The 17,213-nt window shown below is 42.5% G+C and overlaps 1 protein-coding gene across 1 annotated transcript in view; it reads left to right on the plus strand.

Moving 5' to 3' along the window:
* vps13a (vacuolar protein sorting 13 homolog A) overlaps window positions 1–17,213 on the plus strand; it is a 609,759-nt gene that overhangs the window by 268,465 nt on the left and 324,081 nt on the right. The window contains exon 27 of the mRNA XM_068029994.1: window positions 6,534–6,613. Within this exon, the coding sequence (XP_067886095.1) occupies window positions 6,534–6,613 (80 nt within the window). The remainder of the gene's footprint in view (window positions 1–6,533; window positions 6,614–17,213) is intronic.

The raw sequence follows: 17,213 nt of genomic DNA on the forward strand, positions 1-17,213 counted from the left end.
ACTTGATTGAAATATAAGATTCTGAGGGGTCTTGACAGAGTGGATGTGGAAAGGATGTTTCCCCTTGTGGGAAAATCTAGAATTAGGGGTCACTGTTTAAAAATAAGGGGTCGCCCATTTAAGACAGAGATGAGAAAAACAATTTTCTCTGAGGGTCGTGAGTCTTTGGAATTCTCTACCCCAAAAGGTGGTGGCAGCAGAGTCTTTGAATATTTTTAAGGCAGAGGTAGATAGATTCTTGATAAGCAAGGGGGTGGAAGATTATTGGGGTTAGGTGAAAATATGGAGTAATCAGTTCAGCCATGATCTTATTGAATGGCGGAGCAGGCTCAAAGGGCCGAGTGGCCTACTCCTGCTCTAATTCGTATGTTTGTATATTCATGTAGTTGCTCCTGTGCCTCTTGCATTAATTTCAGTGCTGGCCCTTGGTGCTCTGCATCTTTGACCTGATCAGCAGAGCTTGGAGAGAACGGTGGCCTCTCGCACACAATCATTCCTCCATTCTCTGTTCTGGCTTACTTGTGCCATGAACTTAACCAAGTGCAGTCCCATCTACCTGGCTACGAGGCCTAACTGAAATGCTGGCATTTGTGCAAGTGCCTTCAATACTTGTCATATGGCATTGTATCCTCAGCAGATATTAGCTCCTCTAAGGACTCTTCATTCTCTTCCATCTGGCCCTTGAGGTTCTAAGAAATGAATATTATTAAGTGGTGGCATTTTGTGACTGTTGACCTGCACATGAAACACTTCCATCCATTGTCAATATTCTGGGGGTGCACTGAATGTGAAATTGCTTTATGGGAGATGTGAGTATGGAAGATTAATATTGTCAGCCCTCTCTGCTGGACTGCCAGCCTCACCATCGCCAATGCTGAGGGTTATTGATGTACCACTTACCGCTAGTGCTTCCTCCTCTACTGGAGTAACATCAACAATGTCCATGTATCTTCGTCTTCTCCCTCCCTTCTGCAAGGGTAACATGACATACCTGAATGGCTCTGAGAAATGTGTACATCTGATGGATGCAAATGATGATGGTGAGAATCCGACACATGCATAATGTGTGTGATTGGTACGCCAATTAGTAGCGTATTAAGTATAATTTCAGAATGTGTGATGAGGGCGGTTGAAGGTGACTGAGGTCGTATAAGGGTTGTGGTCATAGGCAGTGGTGGAGGGAACAAGTGAGAGATAAGAATGCCAAGAGAGTGATGGTGAGAGGAAGTGCACTGGAAGTGAACTAGGAAGTCTAGTTGGTGGTGATATGAGTGATGTGACTTGAGCAGTGGTGTGAATGAAAAAAGTGAGAGGGAGTGCTGGATCTGGTTGAGTATAGCCATATGCTCACCTTTCATAATATAGGTCATTTAACTCCTTGAGACACAGAATCCATAACTTGTAGGTTACACTTCTGTTGCTGACCTTTACCACCTCCAGTCAGGCCTTGTTGGTGACAGTAGGCTGCTTCTTTCACAGAGTGGTAACAGCAGCTGTCTTCTCACTGCCCCCATCTGTACATGCAGAAACACATCTGACAAGCCTTTCCTCTTCTCCCATTCATGGTTCAACTTCCTGCTTGTTTGCCAATTCAATCCTATAAGCATCCCCCTCAATTTCATCTCTGAGCTGAATCTTAGATAGTTGGGAGAAATCACACAATGCTAATGAGGCATCCCCGAAAATTGGCCATTCGTATCCGTTCTGCGATGTTATGCATTCATCACCTGCTATTGTCCACCCTGCTGCTATCCCGTCTGTGCATTAGGATCGGGGCCTGTGTGTCTATTGGATTGTACCTGTAACTGAGGGCTTTCCTACATCTGTGAATCCTGTCTCCCTCTGCTGTCCTTATAGATGATCCTTTCTGAACTATCCCTGTGATTTGAAGCATCTTGCACTTTGTCTTGGGTGACCACTTTCCATTGAATATTATCCAGAAAAACCTCATTCTCCGCAATGCAGTGGATTGTAGCCAGGTGCTCCTCAGTAACAAAGATTTTCTGCTCCAGAGACTTTGTGTAAAAATGTTGTTCTTGGGCACTCGAAGAATCCTTGATAATATACATAGTGCACTGCACACGACTGTTCCCTCTGTTCCTAACTTAAAAATGTGCCTTGTGTTTGCTCCCCCAAGCAGCAATGTCTTGAAAGAATCTAACTCACTTTGTGATGTGAGTAAATCATTAATTCTAGAAGAAAAAAATCTCTTGCTTAACCAGTCCTTGCCATGTTGCTTGAAGTCAGTGGTCCCTTTGGTGCTGAATTTTGAATTTGGCAATGCTTTTTCTTAAATTTTCCTCTTTGTGTTTGAATTTTTTTTAAAGCTTTATTTATCAGCAAGGGAATGGGGGTAAGTGGGGAAAAATAAGTTCAGTAAAAGCCTTTAAAAAAAAAAAAATCAAATACTCTCATCTTCTACTCAGATTGACTGCTGATGCAATTTATTCTAATGAATGAATGACTGTGTTATGGAACGGTCCCGGGATTCATCCACTAACTTCTGTCCAGCTGCAGCTCAAGGCTGAGCTCCTGCTGAGTTTTTGCATACCATAGGGCTCAGCTCAAGACTTAAAGCCATTTCAAAACCCATTGAATTTTTTAGCACTATCATTTACAAACCAGAAAGTATTACAAAACAATTTGTCAAATTGTTGAATGCTCTCCTACTCTTAGATTAGATAGGCAGATTATTATCTGAACGGCTATAAACTGAGAGAGGGGAATATGCAACGAGACCTGGGTGTTCTCGTACACCGGTCGCTGAAGGTAAGCATGCAGGTGCAACAGGTGGTAAAAAGGGCAAATGGTATGTTGGCCTTCATAGCGAGAGGATTCTAGTACAGGAGCAGGGATGTCTTGCTGCAATTATACAGGGCCTTGGTCAGGTCACACCTGGAATATTGTGTGCAGTTTTGGTCTCCTTATCTGAGGAAGGATGTTCTTGCTATAGAGGGAGTGCAGTGAAGGTTTACCAGACTGATTCCTGGGATGGCGGGACTGGCGTATGAGGAGAGATTGAGTTGGTTGGACTATATTCGCTGGAGTTCAGAAGAGTGAGGGGAGATCTCATAGAAACCTATAAAATTCTAACAGGACTTGACAAGGGAGATGCAGGAAGGATGTTCCCGATGGTGGGGGAGTCCAGAACCAGGGGTCATAATCTAAGGATATGGGGTAAACCTTTCATGACTGAAATGAGGAGAAATTTCTTCACCCAGAGAGTGGTGAACCTGCGGAATTTGCTACCACAGAAAGCAGTTGAAGTCAAAACCTTGTATATTTTCAAGAAGGAGTTAGATATAGCTGTTGAGGCGAAAGGGATCAAAGGATATGGGGGGAAAGCGGGAACAAGTTGCTGAGTTGGATGATGAGCCATGATCATAATGAATGGCGGAGCAGGCTCGAAGGGCTGAATGGCCTACTCCTGCTATTTTCTATGTTTCTATCCTCAACTGACAAATAAAATGAAGCAGTCATGATTAGTCTTGTTCTTTTCCTGCACAACCCAGTTTAAAAAAAAAAAAATTTTGAACTGTAACAATAAATATAAATATTGCATGTTCTCATTCTGAGAAGCTCAACTTATTTGTAAAGTTAACTATTCGACACCATCACTTTCAAGTCACTCACCATTCTGGGTTGGATGCATTTCTTCGTCAATAGGTTGATATTCTGGAATTCCCTGTCTAACATGCATGGTTAGCTATAATCACAAGGACTGCAGTAGTTCAAGGAGTTTTCAGGATAATTAGTATTAGCCATTAAATGTGACCCCACCAGCATCATGCACATCCAAAGGGAAAATTAAAAATAATACACAAAATCTGATGAACTATGTTTAAGTTGCTTATGATTATTCAAATCATAATTTCCTTACCATGGAATTTAGTCTTGACAGTTGATCTCTTAGCCACTTTTTGATCTCTCTTTAGTGCATCTTTTCAAATTGGGTTTGTCAGACCCATTCAAACAACTATTCATTTTCGTTAGATTTTTTTAAAAAGTCTTTGTTGCAGATATTGAACCTAAGGAAAAAAATATGCGCATGATGCTTTTCTGTTACATCCATCAATATTTTATTATTTATTTTAACTTGATCTATAGTCAGGGCTACTTGTTTATGATCATTAAATAAGTAATCTCAACTGCATTGAAAATTCCAAATTTGGGCCTTAGAATCATAGAAAGTTTAAGGCACAGAAAAAGGCCATTGTGTCTGTGCCGGCCGAAAAATGTTCCACCTTCCAGCATTTGGTCCGTAGCCCTGCAGATTACAGCACTTGAGGTGTATATCCAGACTCCTTTTGAATGAGTTGAGGGTTTCTGCCTCAACTATCCATTTAGGCATTGAGGTCCAGACCCTCACCACCCTCTGGGTGAAAAAGTTTTTCCTCATCTCCCTTCTAATTTTTCTACCAATCACTTTAAATCTATTCTGCTTTGTCACTGACCTCTCTGCTAAGATGAATAGACCCTCCACCTCCACTCTATCCAGGCCCCTCAAAATTTTGTACATTTCAATCGGATCTCCCGTCAGCCTTCTCTGTCCCAAAGAGAACAACCCTAGCCTATCCATAATTTCCTCATAGCTGCATTTTTCCAGTCCTGCAACATCCTCGTAAATCTCCTCTGTACCCTTTCTAGTGCAATTACATCCTTTCAGTAATAAGGTGACCAGAATTGCACACAGTACTCAAGTTGTGGCCTAACCAATGAGTTATACAGTTCCAGCATAACCTCCTGACTGTTATATTCTATACCTTGGCTAATAAAGGAAAGGATTCCATATGCCTTCTTACCCATCTTGTCAACCAATCCTGCTACCTTCAGGGATCTGTTGACATTCACTCCATGGTCCCTCACTTTGTCACTGGGAAACACCACTTTAAAAAGTGGCAACACATACATCTAATGCCTATTACATCTGTAGGTGATACACTGATTGATGTTACCATTATCGTGACAAGCATTTAATAATGTAAAGTGAAAAGTCTTCATGACTACTGTGTTTTAGACTAGGTCAGCATGCAGTTCCAGTACAAAGACAGCTGGCATGCTTGGTGATAGCAGGGCAATGTGGGACCTGTTGGCGCAGCATCACAATGTATAGCTGCACAGCAAAATGTAATCAACTGCTAGATTAAAGATTGTGCTGTGCGCTAGTGTATCTGGCATTTATATATTGTAACTTTTTTTTATTTGTTTAAGGGATGTGAGGATTGCTGGCAAGGCCAACATTTGTTACCCATGCCTAATTGCCTTTGAGAAAATATAATTATTAATCTCAATATATAAAAGACACAAGTACAGGCAGCAATTTTCGAAATTGCATTCATTTCCATAAGCTATTTCCTAATCAATGCTTCTTACTTTGTCAGATACTAGCATTTTGTCCTTTCCTGAAATAAAAAAAGGCTATTTCAGAAGTAACCCATCCTGATTAATTCCCCAATTCCACAAGATTGAATCAGAAATCAATCCTTGGCATAAGATGCCATCTTGTTTCTTGTGGGACCTTTATGTGCAAATCAAGGGCTTCATTTCCCTACATTACAACACTGACAACGCTTCAAAAGTACTTTGTTGGAAGTGAAGTGATTTGGGATGTCCTCAGGTCATGAGAAGGAACCAAAAGCCTAATCAAGGGGAATGGTTTTGAAAATAGGAAAGGAAGTGACGAGGCAGAGGAACTTGGCTGGGAGTTCAAAGGACAGGAACGTAGTGGTTGAACAAGCAGCCACTATTGGTGGGTGTGAGGCAAGGAGAAGTTTGATTTTAAAGGAATGCTCAATGTGTGTTGCAATCTAAGGCATGAATAGATCCTGAAGGTAAGGTGAATCAAGGCCACGGAGGTATTTGCAGTAAGTACTAGAACTTCTTAAACTTTGCTTCCAATTTCCAGTCTTCTCTCACCTTTACATGGTCTATCTCCAACACTTCCCTTACCTACCTCGACTTCTCTGTCTCCATCTGTCCCTAATATTCATTATAAACCACTGACTCCCAGGGCTACCTGGACTACACTTCCTCACACCCTGCTTCCTGTAAGGACTCCATTCCATTCTCCCAGTATCTTCATCTCCGAAGCATCTGTTTTGATAAAATTTTGATTCTAGTTGCTGGGGGGCATGGAGAGCCAGTAAAGATTGATGAAGATGGGGGTGATTGATTTTATTGTGGGTAAGAACATGTGCTGCAGCATTTTGATTGAGTTGAAGTTTATGTGGGCTTGAAGAAGGGATGCTAGTTAAGAGCATTGGAAAAGTTGAGGGAGATGAAGGCATGCACTAGGGTTTCAATTGTTTGGAGGGAGAGGCAAAGCTGGAGATATGCAATGTTGAAGTAGAAAGTAATATTTTTAATGGAGCAGTTGTAGCTTCAAAAAGACAGATAATACTTATGAACAACTGAGGAGATACTTTGAAAAACTGTTAAATCTGACTGTAATTGCTAGAGAAATGTAATTGATTTGTAGAAAGTATGCAGAAATTATGCATTCATTATAGTCTGATTCTAAAATATCTTTTTAGATGCTGACAATAAACCCATTTATATTATCACTACGTTGGACAATGATGAAGATGATCTCCTTACTATAGAATACATTAAGGTATGTAATAATGTTTATACAGTAGCATTTGAACCATAGAATACTTGTTCCATTTATTTCTTCTGTCCGTCATGGCCATTATGCTTATATCATAACTATCAAGTTTTGTCAATTTTCATCTACCTCATTGTTTTTTGTGTTTTTCTGCTTTTATTTATTTTCTGATTTTATTTCCCAGTCATGCATAACCTTTCACCCCGATTTCAATTTTATTTCCCAACTACAAAAAAAAGTTGAACATGGTGGCTACAATCACTATAATCATTTTGGCACTATAGACACATAAATTAGTAACATCACCAGATATAAACAATCAAAAATTAAACTTGCTCATTCCATTTAAAATTTCTTCAGTTATTTTCCCTCACATAGCCTGATCCACACTGTCAGGCTTAATGAACATTTTCAACCTCCCCTGTCATTACACAACCCCACAACACAACCTCTAATCTTAACAACTGAACCCTAATGTCACGAAATGTATGCAAGAAAGTTCCTCCCCCTGGTTAGCTGTATTTTGAGACTGTGTGAGGAAATATAAAAATAACTTCTACTTGCTCCTTCGTTCTCCTCTAATCTCTTTCCATCTAATTTCCAGGATATTTTTAACAATTTTTATTGCCTCAGGCTGGCGGTGAGGCAGCTATCATAATGTATAGAAACTTTGCTCAGCTGCACTTGGCCAGGTGAACGTAGTCCATGTTGTACTTAGCACTTTTTTTTGCCAAAGTACCAAAGACACAAGCTGCAGCATTCTGCTGCGGTTTCACATTAACCATGTGTGTTGTAGCATTTATGTGAGAAATATCAACTGCTGCTATATCTTAGTGTTCTGTTTTGTAGATCAGCTAAGAAGAATATTGGGACTTGATCGATATATATCCATTTTTCCACAGCCTCCTAAAAACTGTCTTCCAATTTCCAAGAAATTTCTTTTTACAATCCAGCCAGGTGGTGTTGAAAATGAGGTGCCAGCAAATGCTGGCACGGATATTGATGGAGCAATCTCCTTATCTGTAATTTAACTTTGCAGAAATAGCTGTAAAATCCCAGAAGTAGCTGGACATCAGGAAATGGAAGGGAGAGAGGAACACAAGAAAATTACAGTCACCAGGGAAGTGGGTCTGAGCAAATTGTTGGAACTGCGGGCTGACAAGTCCCTGGATCCTGATGGACTTCATCCTAGGGTCTTAAAAGAAGTGGCTAGTGAGATAGTTGATGCATTGGTTGTAATTTTCCAAAATTCCCTCGATTCGGGGAAGGTTCCATCAGATTGGAAAATAACAAATGTAACGCCTTTATTCAAAAAGGGAGGGAGACAGACGTCAGGAAATTACAGGGCGGTTAGCTTAACATCTGTCAAAGGAAAAACATTAGAAGATGTTCTAGCAGGGTACTTAGAAAAATTCAAGGTAATCAAGCAGAGTTATCATGGTTTTGTGAAAGGGAAATCACGTTTAAGCAATTTATTGGAATTCTTTTGAAGAAGTAGCGTGCTGTGGATAAAGGGGAACTGGTGGATGTACTGTACTTAGATTTCCAGAAGACATTTGATAGGGTGCCACCTCAAAGTTTATTGCGGAAAATAAAATCTCATGGTGTAGGGGGTAACATTTTGGCATGGATATAAAATTGGCTAGCTAACAGGAAACAAAGTAGACATAAGTGGGTCATTTTCTGGTTGGCAAGATGTAACAAGTGGTGTGCCACAGGGATCAGTGCTGGGGCCTCAACTTTTTACAATTTATATAAATAACTTAGATGAGGGGAGCGATGGCATGGTAGCTAAATTTGCTGATGACACAAAGATAGATAAGAAAGTATGCTGTGGAGAGGACATATGGAGGTTGCAGACTGATATAGATAGGTTGAGTGAGTGGGCAAAAATATGGCAGATGAAGTATAATGTGGGAAAATGTGAAGTTGTTCACTTTGGCAGTAAGATTAAAAAGCAGAGTATTACTTAAGCGGAGAATGACTGCAGAATTCCAAGGTGTTTTAAAATTAGGGGTCACCCTTTAAGGACAGAGATGAGGAGAACTGTTGTCTGAGGGTTGTGCGACTTTGGAACTCTTTGCCTTAAAAGGTGGTGGATGCAGGGCCATTGAATATTTTTAAGGCAGAGGTAGATAGATTCTTGTTAGGCAAAGGAATCAAGGGTTATCGTGGGTAGATGGGAGTGTGGAATTTGAAACACAAACAGATCAGCCATGATCTTATTGAATGGTGGAAAAGGCTCGAGGGACCAAATGGCCTACTTCTGCTCCTAATTCATATGTTTGTAAAATTTTTTCTCTGAGGGTAGTGTCCTTGCAACTATCTTCCTCAAAAGGCAGTGGAAGCAGAGTCCTTGAATATTTTTAAGGCAGAGGTAGATAGATTCTTGATGAGCAAGGGGGTGAAAGGTTATCAGGGTTGGCAGGAATGTGGAGTTGATACAATCAGATCAGCCAATGTTCTTGAATAGCAAAGCAGGCTCAAGGGGCCGAATGGCCTGCTCATGCTCCTAATTCGTATGTTCGTATATATGTTCCTATAACTTGAGTGTTCTTCTGGTCAGACTCTTTTGAAACATGTTTCAGGATTTTCTGATGCTCTGAAGATAGCTGTGGGTTTTTACCAAGACACAAGAACATTTATATGACTTTCAGAAGATTGTAACTTCCAAGGCTGCCTTAAGGTTTTCTTGGAAACTAAGGGAGTGGAGAGGGTGATAGATGTAGAAGGAAGAGAAGAAAGATATGAAGAGAAAGGGAGGTAGTATGTGAGAGGCATAACAGGATGGTAGATATATAGAAGCATGCAGAGATAAGCGGATAAAACCAGAAAGATATAGAGTGTGGCATATATAGAGAAGAGAGCAGCAACTTAGATTTATAAAGTGCCCTTAACATAATAAAACGTTGCAAGGTACTTCACAAGAGCATTATGAAACAAAATATGGTGCTGAGCCATATGAGGAGATATTAGGGGTCAAATGATAAAAAGCTTGGTAAAAGGGGTAGGTTTTAAGAAGTATCTCAAAGGAGGAAGCTGAGGCGGAAAGGTGTGATGAGTGAATTCCAGAGCTTAGGGCCTGGACTGTTGAAAGCACAGCCGTTAATGGTGGAGCGTTTAAAATCAGGGATGTTCAAGAGGCCAGAATTAGATGATATTGGAGGGTTGTGGGGCTGGAGGAGGTTATAGAGGTTGGGAGGGGCAAGGCCATGGAGGGATTTGAGAACAAGTAGGTGCATTTTAAAATCAAAACATTGCTTGACCGGGAGCCAATGTAGATCAGCAAGCACAGGGGCGATAGGTGAATGGGACTACATGCAAGTAAGGACATGGGCAGCGGAGTTTTTGAAAGACCTTACGTTTATGCAGGGTAGAAAGTGGGAGACCAGCCAGGAGTGCATTGGAATAGTCGTCTAGAGTTAACAGTAGCACAAATTTTGGTTTTCAGGTGTAAAAGAACTAAGGCAGAGGTGAAGTCGGGTGATGTTACTGAGGTGGAAATGGGCTGTCTTATTGATGACACTGCTATGTGATTGAAAGATCATCTCAGTCAAGAGTCTGGTTTAGTCTCACAGTTGCCAGGGAGAGGTAGTTTGGAGCAGGGACTAAAACAATGGCTTCAGTCTTCCCAATATTTAATTGGAGGAAATTTCTTCTCATCCAATACTGGATGTTGGATAAGCAGGCTGATAACTTAGCAAAGGTGGAGGAGTTGAGAGAGGTGGTGGTGAGGTACAGCTGAATGTTGTCAACGTACATGTGAAAACTAACATTGCGCTTTTGAATGATGTCACTGAGGGGCAGTATGTAGATGAGAAATCTTCTGCTGAAACATTCATCCATGCCTTTTAGACTTGCATATACCAATGTTCTCAGCCACCCTCCCATCTTCCACTCTATGTAAACAGGAGTTCACGAAAACTCTTGCTGCCCATATTCTAATTCACACCAACTCCCATCCGCCCTTGTGCTCACTGACCTACATTAGCCTCGCCCCTCCCTGTCTCTACCTTCTCCAGCCCTACAAGCTTTCAAATTCTCTGCTCTCCTTCAATTCTGGACTTTTGAGCATTCCCGATTTCAGTTGCTCCACCATTGCCGGCCAGGTCTTTAGCAGCCTAGGCCCTAAGCTCTGCAATTCCATCATTAAACCCCTCTGCATTTATCTCTGGCTCTCTTTCTGATGTCCCTTAACACCTAGCTCTTGGACCAAGCTTTTGATCATCAGTCCTGATATCTCCTGATGTGGCGCAGTGACAAAGTTTGTTTGTTAACGCACATATGAAGCACCTTGGGACATTACTACCACGTTATAGTTACATCTATGTTCCTGTAGAATTTTGGAGATCAACCTTTATGTAAGTACATAGCTACTATTTAACATATATACAGATTATATGTACATTATGTATATCTGATGAGAGAGTTGTTACCCCACAGAAGGAGGGCATTCAACCCTTTGGCCATGATTTTATCCGGGCGAAGGGGATCTCAACCTCCAGCAAAAGACCGCTGAGAACCCTGTGTTGCCCCTTCTGTGGGAGGCCTGCCAAATCAAGTGCCATTTAGGCACTTGCCTGGACAGTGGCAGGCCTTCCATGGGATCAAGGACCTTGGCGACAGAAGTCCCGCCCTTAGAGCTGCTGGCCAGTCAGAGGCCGGAAGCTCTTTAACTGACCACTGCGGAGGTGGTGGCTGCTGCCAGTGGAGCATCCACCCAAGGCCCAGGAGTGGCGCAGAACCCAAGCCACTGGTAGGTCAGGGTGGGAGGTGTCTTGAGAGGGGTATGCAGGTGGTGAAAGGAGGGCGCGGATGGTCGGTAGCAAGAACAGGGGGATGGTTCTCAACGGGCCCCCCTCTCCGGAAGCCAGATCCCTCATTCAGGCACTAAGTACCTTTTAGCAAAGGAACACCCCTACCATCCCCCGTCATTCCACTCCTGGAGCTGGCAAGAAGCCCACACGGCTTTTCTTACTGTGATGGACTCGCCTGCTGCTTGGCTAATTGAAGTGGAGGCGGGATGAAGTTGTTAATTGGGTTTCAATTGCCATTTAAAGGTCTCAATTGGCGGCGGGGCAGGAAGGCTGTTCACAGACTTTCTGCTCCAGACTTAATTTTGGCGGAGGCAGGAAGGTGGGGGTGCCCCTCACTTTCAAACCCGTTATGGGGGAGAGCTTAAAATTTTCCCATTGAGTCCATGTTAGCTCTCTGTAGAGCAATGCAATCAATCCCATTCCCCTGCTCAATTCATTTGGCCTTGCAAGCTTATTTTCCTCAAATGCCGATCTTATTTCCTTTTGAAATCATTCATTGTCACCACTGCCACTGCCCTTGTGGGCAGCAAGTCCAGGTCATTATCACGCTTAATAAATTTCTTCCTCACACTGACCACCACATCTTTTGTCCAAAACCTTAAAGCTGTGTCCCCAGGCTATATCCATCAGCTAATGGGAACAGCTTTTCTTTGTCTACCTTATCCAAATCTGTCATAATCTTGTACACCTCTATCAAACCACCCCTCAATCCCCTTTGTTCCAACCCAGCTTCTCCAACCTAACCTTGTAGCTAAAATCCCTCATTCTGGGACCATTCTGGTAAATCTCCTCTGAACTCTGTCAAAGACCCTCACATTCTTCCTAAACTGTGGTGACCAGATTTGGATACAATACTCCAATTGTGGCTTAACCAGAGCTTTATAAAGGCTAAGCATAACTTCCCTGCCTTTGCACTCATACCTCTATTTATGAAGCCCAAGATCCCATATGCATTGCGAAGAACACAAGAAATAGGAGCAGAGGTAGACCATATGGCCCATTGAGCCTACTCCACCATTCAATATGATCATGGCTGATCTTGGGCTTCAATTCCACTTTCCTGCCTGCTCCCCATATCCCTTGATTCCCTGCGAGACCAAAAAGCTATCTATCCCAGCCTTAAATGTATTCTGTGATGGAGCATCCACAACCCTTGGGGGTTATGAATTCCAAAGTGTAGTAATTTCTCCTCATCTCAGTCCTGAATGATTGACCCCTTATCCTGAGACTGTCCCCGTATTCCAGATTCCCCGACCAGTGGGAACAATCTCTCAGCTTCTACCCTATCATGACCTTTCAGAATCTTGTATGCCTCAATTAGATCGCCTCTCGTTCTTGTAAGCTCCAGAGAATATAGGCCCAATTTACTCAGCCTCTCATCATAGGACAACCCCCTCAACCTAGGGACCAATTTACTCAATGTTTGCTGCACTGCCTCCAGTGCAAGTATATCCTTTCTTAAATGTGGAGACCAAAACTGCATACAGTATTCCAGGTGCTGTCTCGCTAAAGCACTGTACAATTTTAGTAAGACTTCTTTAATTCTGTACTCCAGTCTCCTTGCAATATAGCCCAACATGCCATTTGCCTTCCTAATAGCCTGCTGCACCTGCATAGTAACTTTGTGCGTTCCTTGTACAAGTACCCCCAAGTCTCTCTGAACATCAACACTTACCAGTTTCACAACTTTTTAAAAAAAATTCTGCTTTTGTATTTTTACGACCAAAGTGAACAACTTTGCACTTCTCTACATTATATTCCATTTGCCATCTTGTTGCCCACTCACTTAACCTGTCTATATCTCTATGCAGCCTCTCTACATCCTTCGCGCAGCTTACCTTTCCACCGAGCTTTGTATCATCGGAGAACTTCGATACATTACTCTCTGTCTCTTCATCCAAGTCATTAATATAGAGTGAAGGGCGGCACAATGGCGCAGTGGTTAGCACCGCAGCCTCACAGCTCCAGGGACCTGGGTTCGATTCTGGGTACTGCCTGTGCGGAGTTTGCAAGTTCTCCCTGTGACCGCGTGGGTTTTTGCCAGGTGCTCCAGTTTCCTCCCACAGCCAAACACTTGCAGGTTGATAGGTAAATTGGCCTTTGTAAATTGCCCCTAGTGTAGGTAGGTGGTAGGAGAGTGGTGGGGATGTGGTAGGGAATATGGGATTAATGTAGGATTAGTATAAATGGGTGGTTGTTGGTCGGCACAGACTCGGTGGGCCGAAGGGCCTGTTTCAGTGCTGTATCTCTAAATAAAATAAATAGCTGAGGCCCCAGCACTGATCCTTATGGCACCCCACTATTCACTGCCTGTCAACTTGAAAATGCCTCATTTATGCCCACTCTCTGCTTCCTGTCTGTTAACCAATCCTCAGTCCACACTAATATATTACCTCCAACATCATGAGCCCTTATCTTGCCTATCAATCTTTTATGTGGCACCTTATCGAATGCCTTTTGAAAATCTAGGTATACTACATCTGCTGGTTCCCCTTTATCTACCCTACTAATTAGGGGGAGGTGGTGGCGTAGTGGTATTGTTACTGGACTAGTAACCCAGAGACCCAGGGTATTGCTCTGGGGACATGGGTTTGAATCCCAATACAGAAGAAGGTGGAATTTGAATTTAATTAATAAATCTGGAGTTTAAAGCTTGTCCAGTGATAGCCATGAAACCATTGTCGATTGTTGTAAAAACTCATCTGATTTACTAATGTCCTTTAGGCAAGGAAATTTGCTGTCCTTACCTGGTTTGGCCTATATGTGACTCCAGACCCACAACAATGTGGTTGACTCTTGCATGACTTCTGAAATGGCCTAGCAAGCCATTCAGTTGTATCTAACCGCTACGAAGTCAATAGCACTGTGGGTATACCTACACATGGACTGCAGCGGTTCAAGAAGGCAGCTCACCACCACCTTCACAAGGGTAATTAAGGATGGGCAATAAATGGTGGCCTAGACAGTGGTGCCGACATCCCCCAAACGAATAAAAAAAAAAAGCAGTGATTTTAGGACTGACCCTTGGGGAAAATCACTGTCTACCATCCTCCAGTCTGAAAATCAACCATTTACCATGACTTCCTGTTTTCTGTCCTTAAGCCAATTTTTTAATCCAAGCTGACATGGATCCTCCTATTTCATGAGCCTCTGTTTTGTTAACCAGACTTTTACATGCTACTGGGTGTTCTCGTACACCAGTCGCTGAAGGTAAGCATGCAGGTGCAACAGGCGGTAAAAAGGGCAAATGGTATGTTGGCCTTTATAGTGAGAGGATTCAAGTACAGGAGCAGGGATGTCTTGCTACAATTATACAGGGCCTTGGTGAGGCCACACCTGGAATATTGTGTGCAGTTTTGGTCTCCTTATCTGAGGAAGGATGTTCTTGCTATAGAGGGAGTGTAGTGAAGGTTTACCAGACTGATTCCTGGGATGGTGGAACTGACGTATGAAGAGAGATTGAGTCGGTTAGCATTATATTTGCTGGAGTTCAGAAGAGTGAGGGGGGATCTCATTGAAACCTATAAAATTCTAACAGGATTTGACAGGGTAGATGCAGGAAAGATGTTCCCAATGGTGGGGGAGTCCAGAACCAGAGGTCATAGTCTAAGGATATGGGGTAAACCATTCAGGACTGAGATGAGGAGAAATTTCTTCACCCAGAGAGTGGTGAGCCTGTGGAATTCGCTACCACAGAAAGCAGTTGAGGCCAAAACATTGAATGTTTTCAAGAAGGAGTTAGATATAGCTATTGGGGCGAAAGGGATCAAAGGATATGGGGGGAAAGCGGGAACAGGTTACTGAGTTGGATGATCAGCCATGATCATAATGAATGGCTGAGCAGGCTCGAAGGGCCGAATGACCTAATCGTGCTCCTATTTTCTATGTTTACTTAGTCAGATGCTTCCTTAAAATCCATGTAGACAACAACATTCATCGAAAAATTCAGTTTGATTAGTCCAGCACAAATCTACCTTTTGTAAAGCCCTGCTGGCTCTCTAATCAACTCAAACTTCTCCAAGTGCTTGTTTTTTCCCCCCCCCCGATTATTGTTTCTTAAACCTTACTCACTGTTGATGTTAAACTGACTGGACTGTCGTTACTACGATTGTCCTTACACCCTTTCTTATGCCCTTTCTTGAATAAGGATGTCACATTTGCCACTCTCCAATCCTCTGGCACCTCCCCAGTATCTCGGGAAGATAGGAAGATTATGGCAAGCCTTTCTGCTATCTTCACTTCCATTGCCTTTAACAACCTGGGATGCCATTCATCCGGACCAGGTGACTTATCCACTCCAAGCTTAGCCAGCCTTTCCAGTACACACTTCCTATCAATTTTCACCCCATCCATTCCCTCTACCATCTCTGCTTCTACTGATAATTTTGTCAGCACTCTCTTCCTTACAAACACTGATACAAAGTACTCAGTAAGTATTATAGCCTTGCCCTGTGCCTCTAAGCATATACCACCCTATTTGACCCTAATAGGACCCACCCGGCCCCTTACTAACCACTTAGTATTTACGTACCAGTAGAGACTTTTGGGTTTCCTTTTATGTTAACTGCCATTCTGTTCTCATCTTCTCTCTTTGCCAGTCTTATTTTCCTCTTCTTTCAACTTACTGTATTTAGTCTGGTTCTCACTTGAAGAATTCGCTTGACATGACACACCCTCTTTTTGGTTTCATCATATTCCCTATCGTCCTCGTCTTGAAACATCTCCTCTTTAAAGATCACCCATTCTTCCGTTACAGTTTTTCCTGTCAATCTTCGGTTCCATTTTACCCTGGCTAGATCTCCTCTCATCCCATCAAAGTTCACCCTTTTCCAATTTAGAAATTCTACTTTAGCAATGAAGAAGAGCAAGGTACAATTTAATCAAAACCTTATGATATGATGATCAATCTTACCCAAGTGTTCCCCCACAGACACTTGGTGTACCTCGTTCCCCAGGACCAGATCCAGCACTGCCTCTTTCCTAGTTGAACCGAGAACATATTTGTCAAGGAAGTTCTCTTGAACACATTTCAAAAATTCCTCCCACCCCTCCCCCCTTACCCATTGCTCTAACATTAATTACCCAAATGTGGATCGGAATAAAGACCCCCAATATCACCACTCCATCGTTCTTTCACATCTCTGTGATTTCTCTGCTGATTTGCTCCTCTCTATATTTGGAGGCCTATAGAATACCCCCAATAGTGTGATCCAACCCTTTTTGCTTCTCAACTCTAATCAAACAGATTATGTCTTTGCCCCTTCAAGGACGTCCTCTCTTTACAACACTACAATGTCTTCCCTAATCAGTACTGCCACCCCACCTCCCTTTTTCCCTTCCCTATCTTTTCTGAACACTTTGCATCCTTGAATATTAAGCGCCCAGTCCTCACCATTTTTAAGCTACGTTTCCCTTTTGCTTGCTACATCATATTCCCACATGGCTATTTGTGCTTGTAGCTCACCAACCTAATTCACTATACTTTGTATGTTTACAAACATGCATTCTTTTTATTCTGCATAGTCCTTCTTCCTCTGCTCCTATCCAATATGGTACTACTTCCTTCTCTAATACTATCCAGGACTCACTCTCTTTTATGCACCTTATTCCACTTTTCTACTTCTATATGCTAGTGCCCCATCCCCCTGCCAATTTAGTTTAAACCCTTCCAAACTACTGATGAGCCTCCCTGCGAGGACATTGGTGTCAGTCCCATTGAGGTACAACCCATTTCTTTTGAATACATGCCTCCTGGCCCACAACTGGTCCCAATGTCCAAACAATCTGAT

Source organism: Heterodontus francisci, chromosome 4 (genome assembly GCF_036365525.1).
Source record: "Heterodontus francisci isolate sHetFra1 chromosome 4, sHetFra1.hap1, whole genome shotgun sequence".
In the NCBI taxonomy this organism is placed as follows: Eukaryota; Metazoa; Chordata; class Chondrichthyes; order Heterodontiformes; family Heterodontidae; genus Heterodontus; species Heterodontus francisci.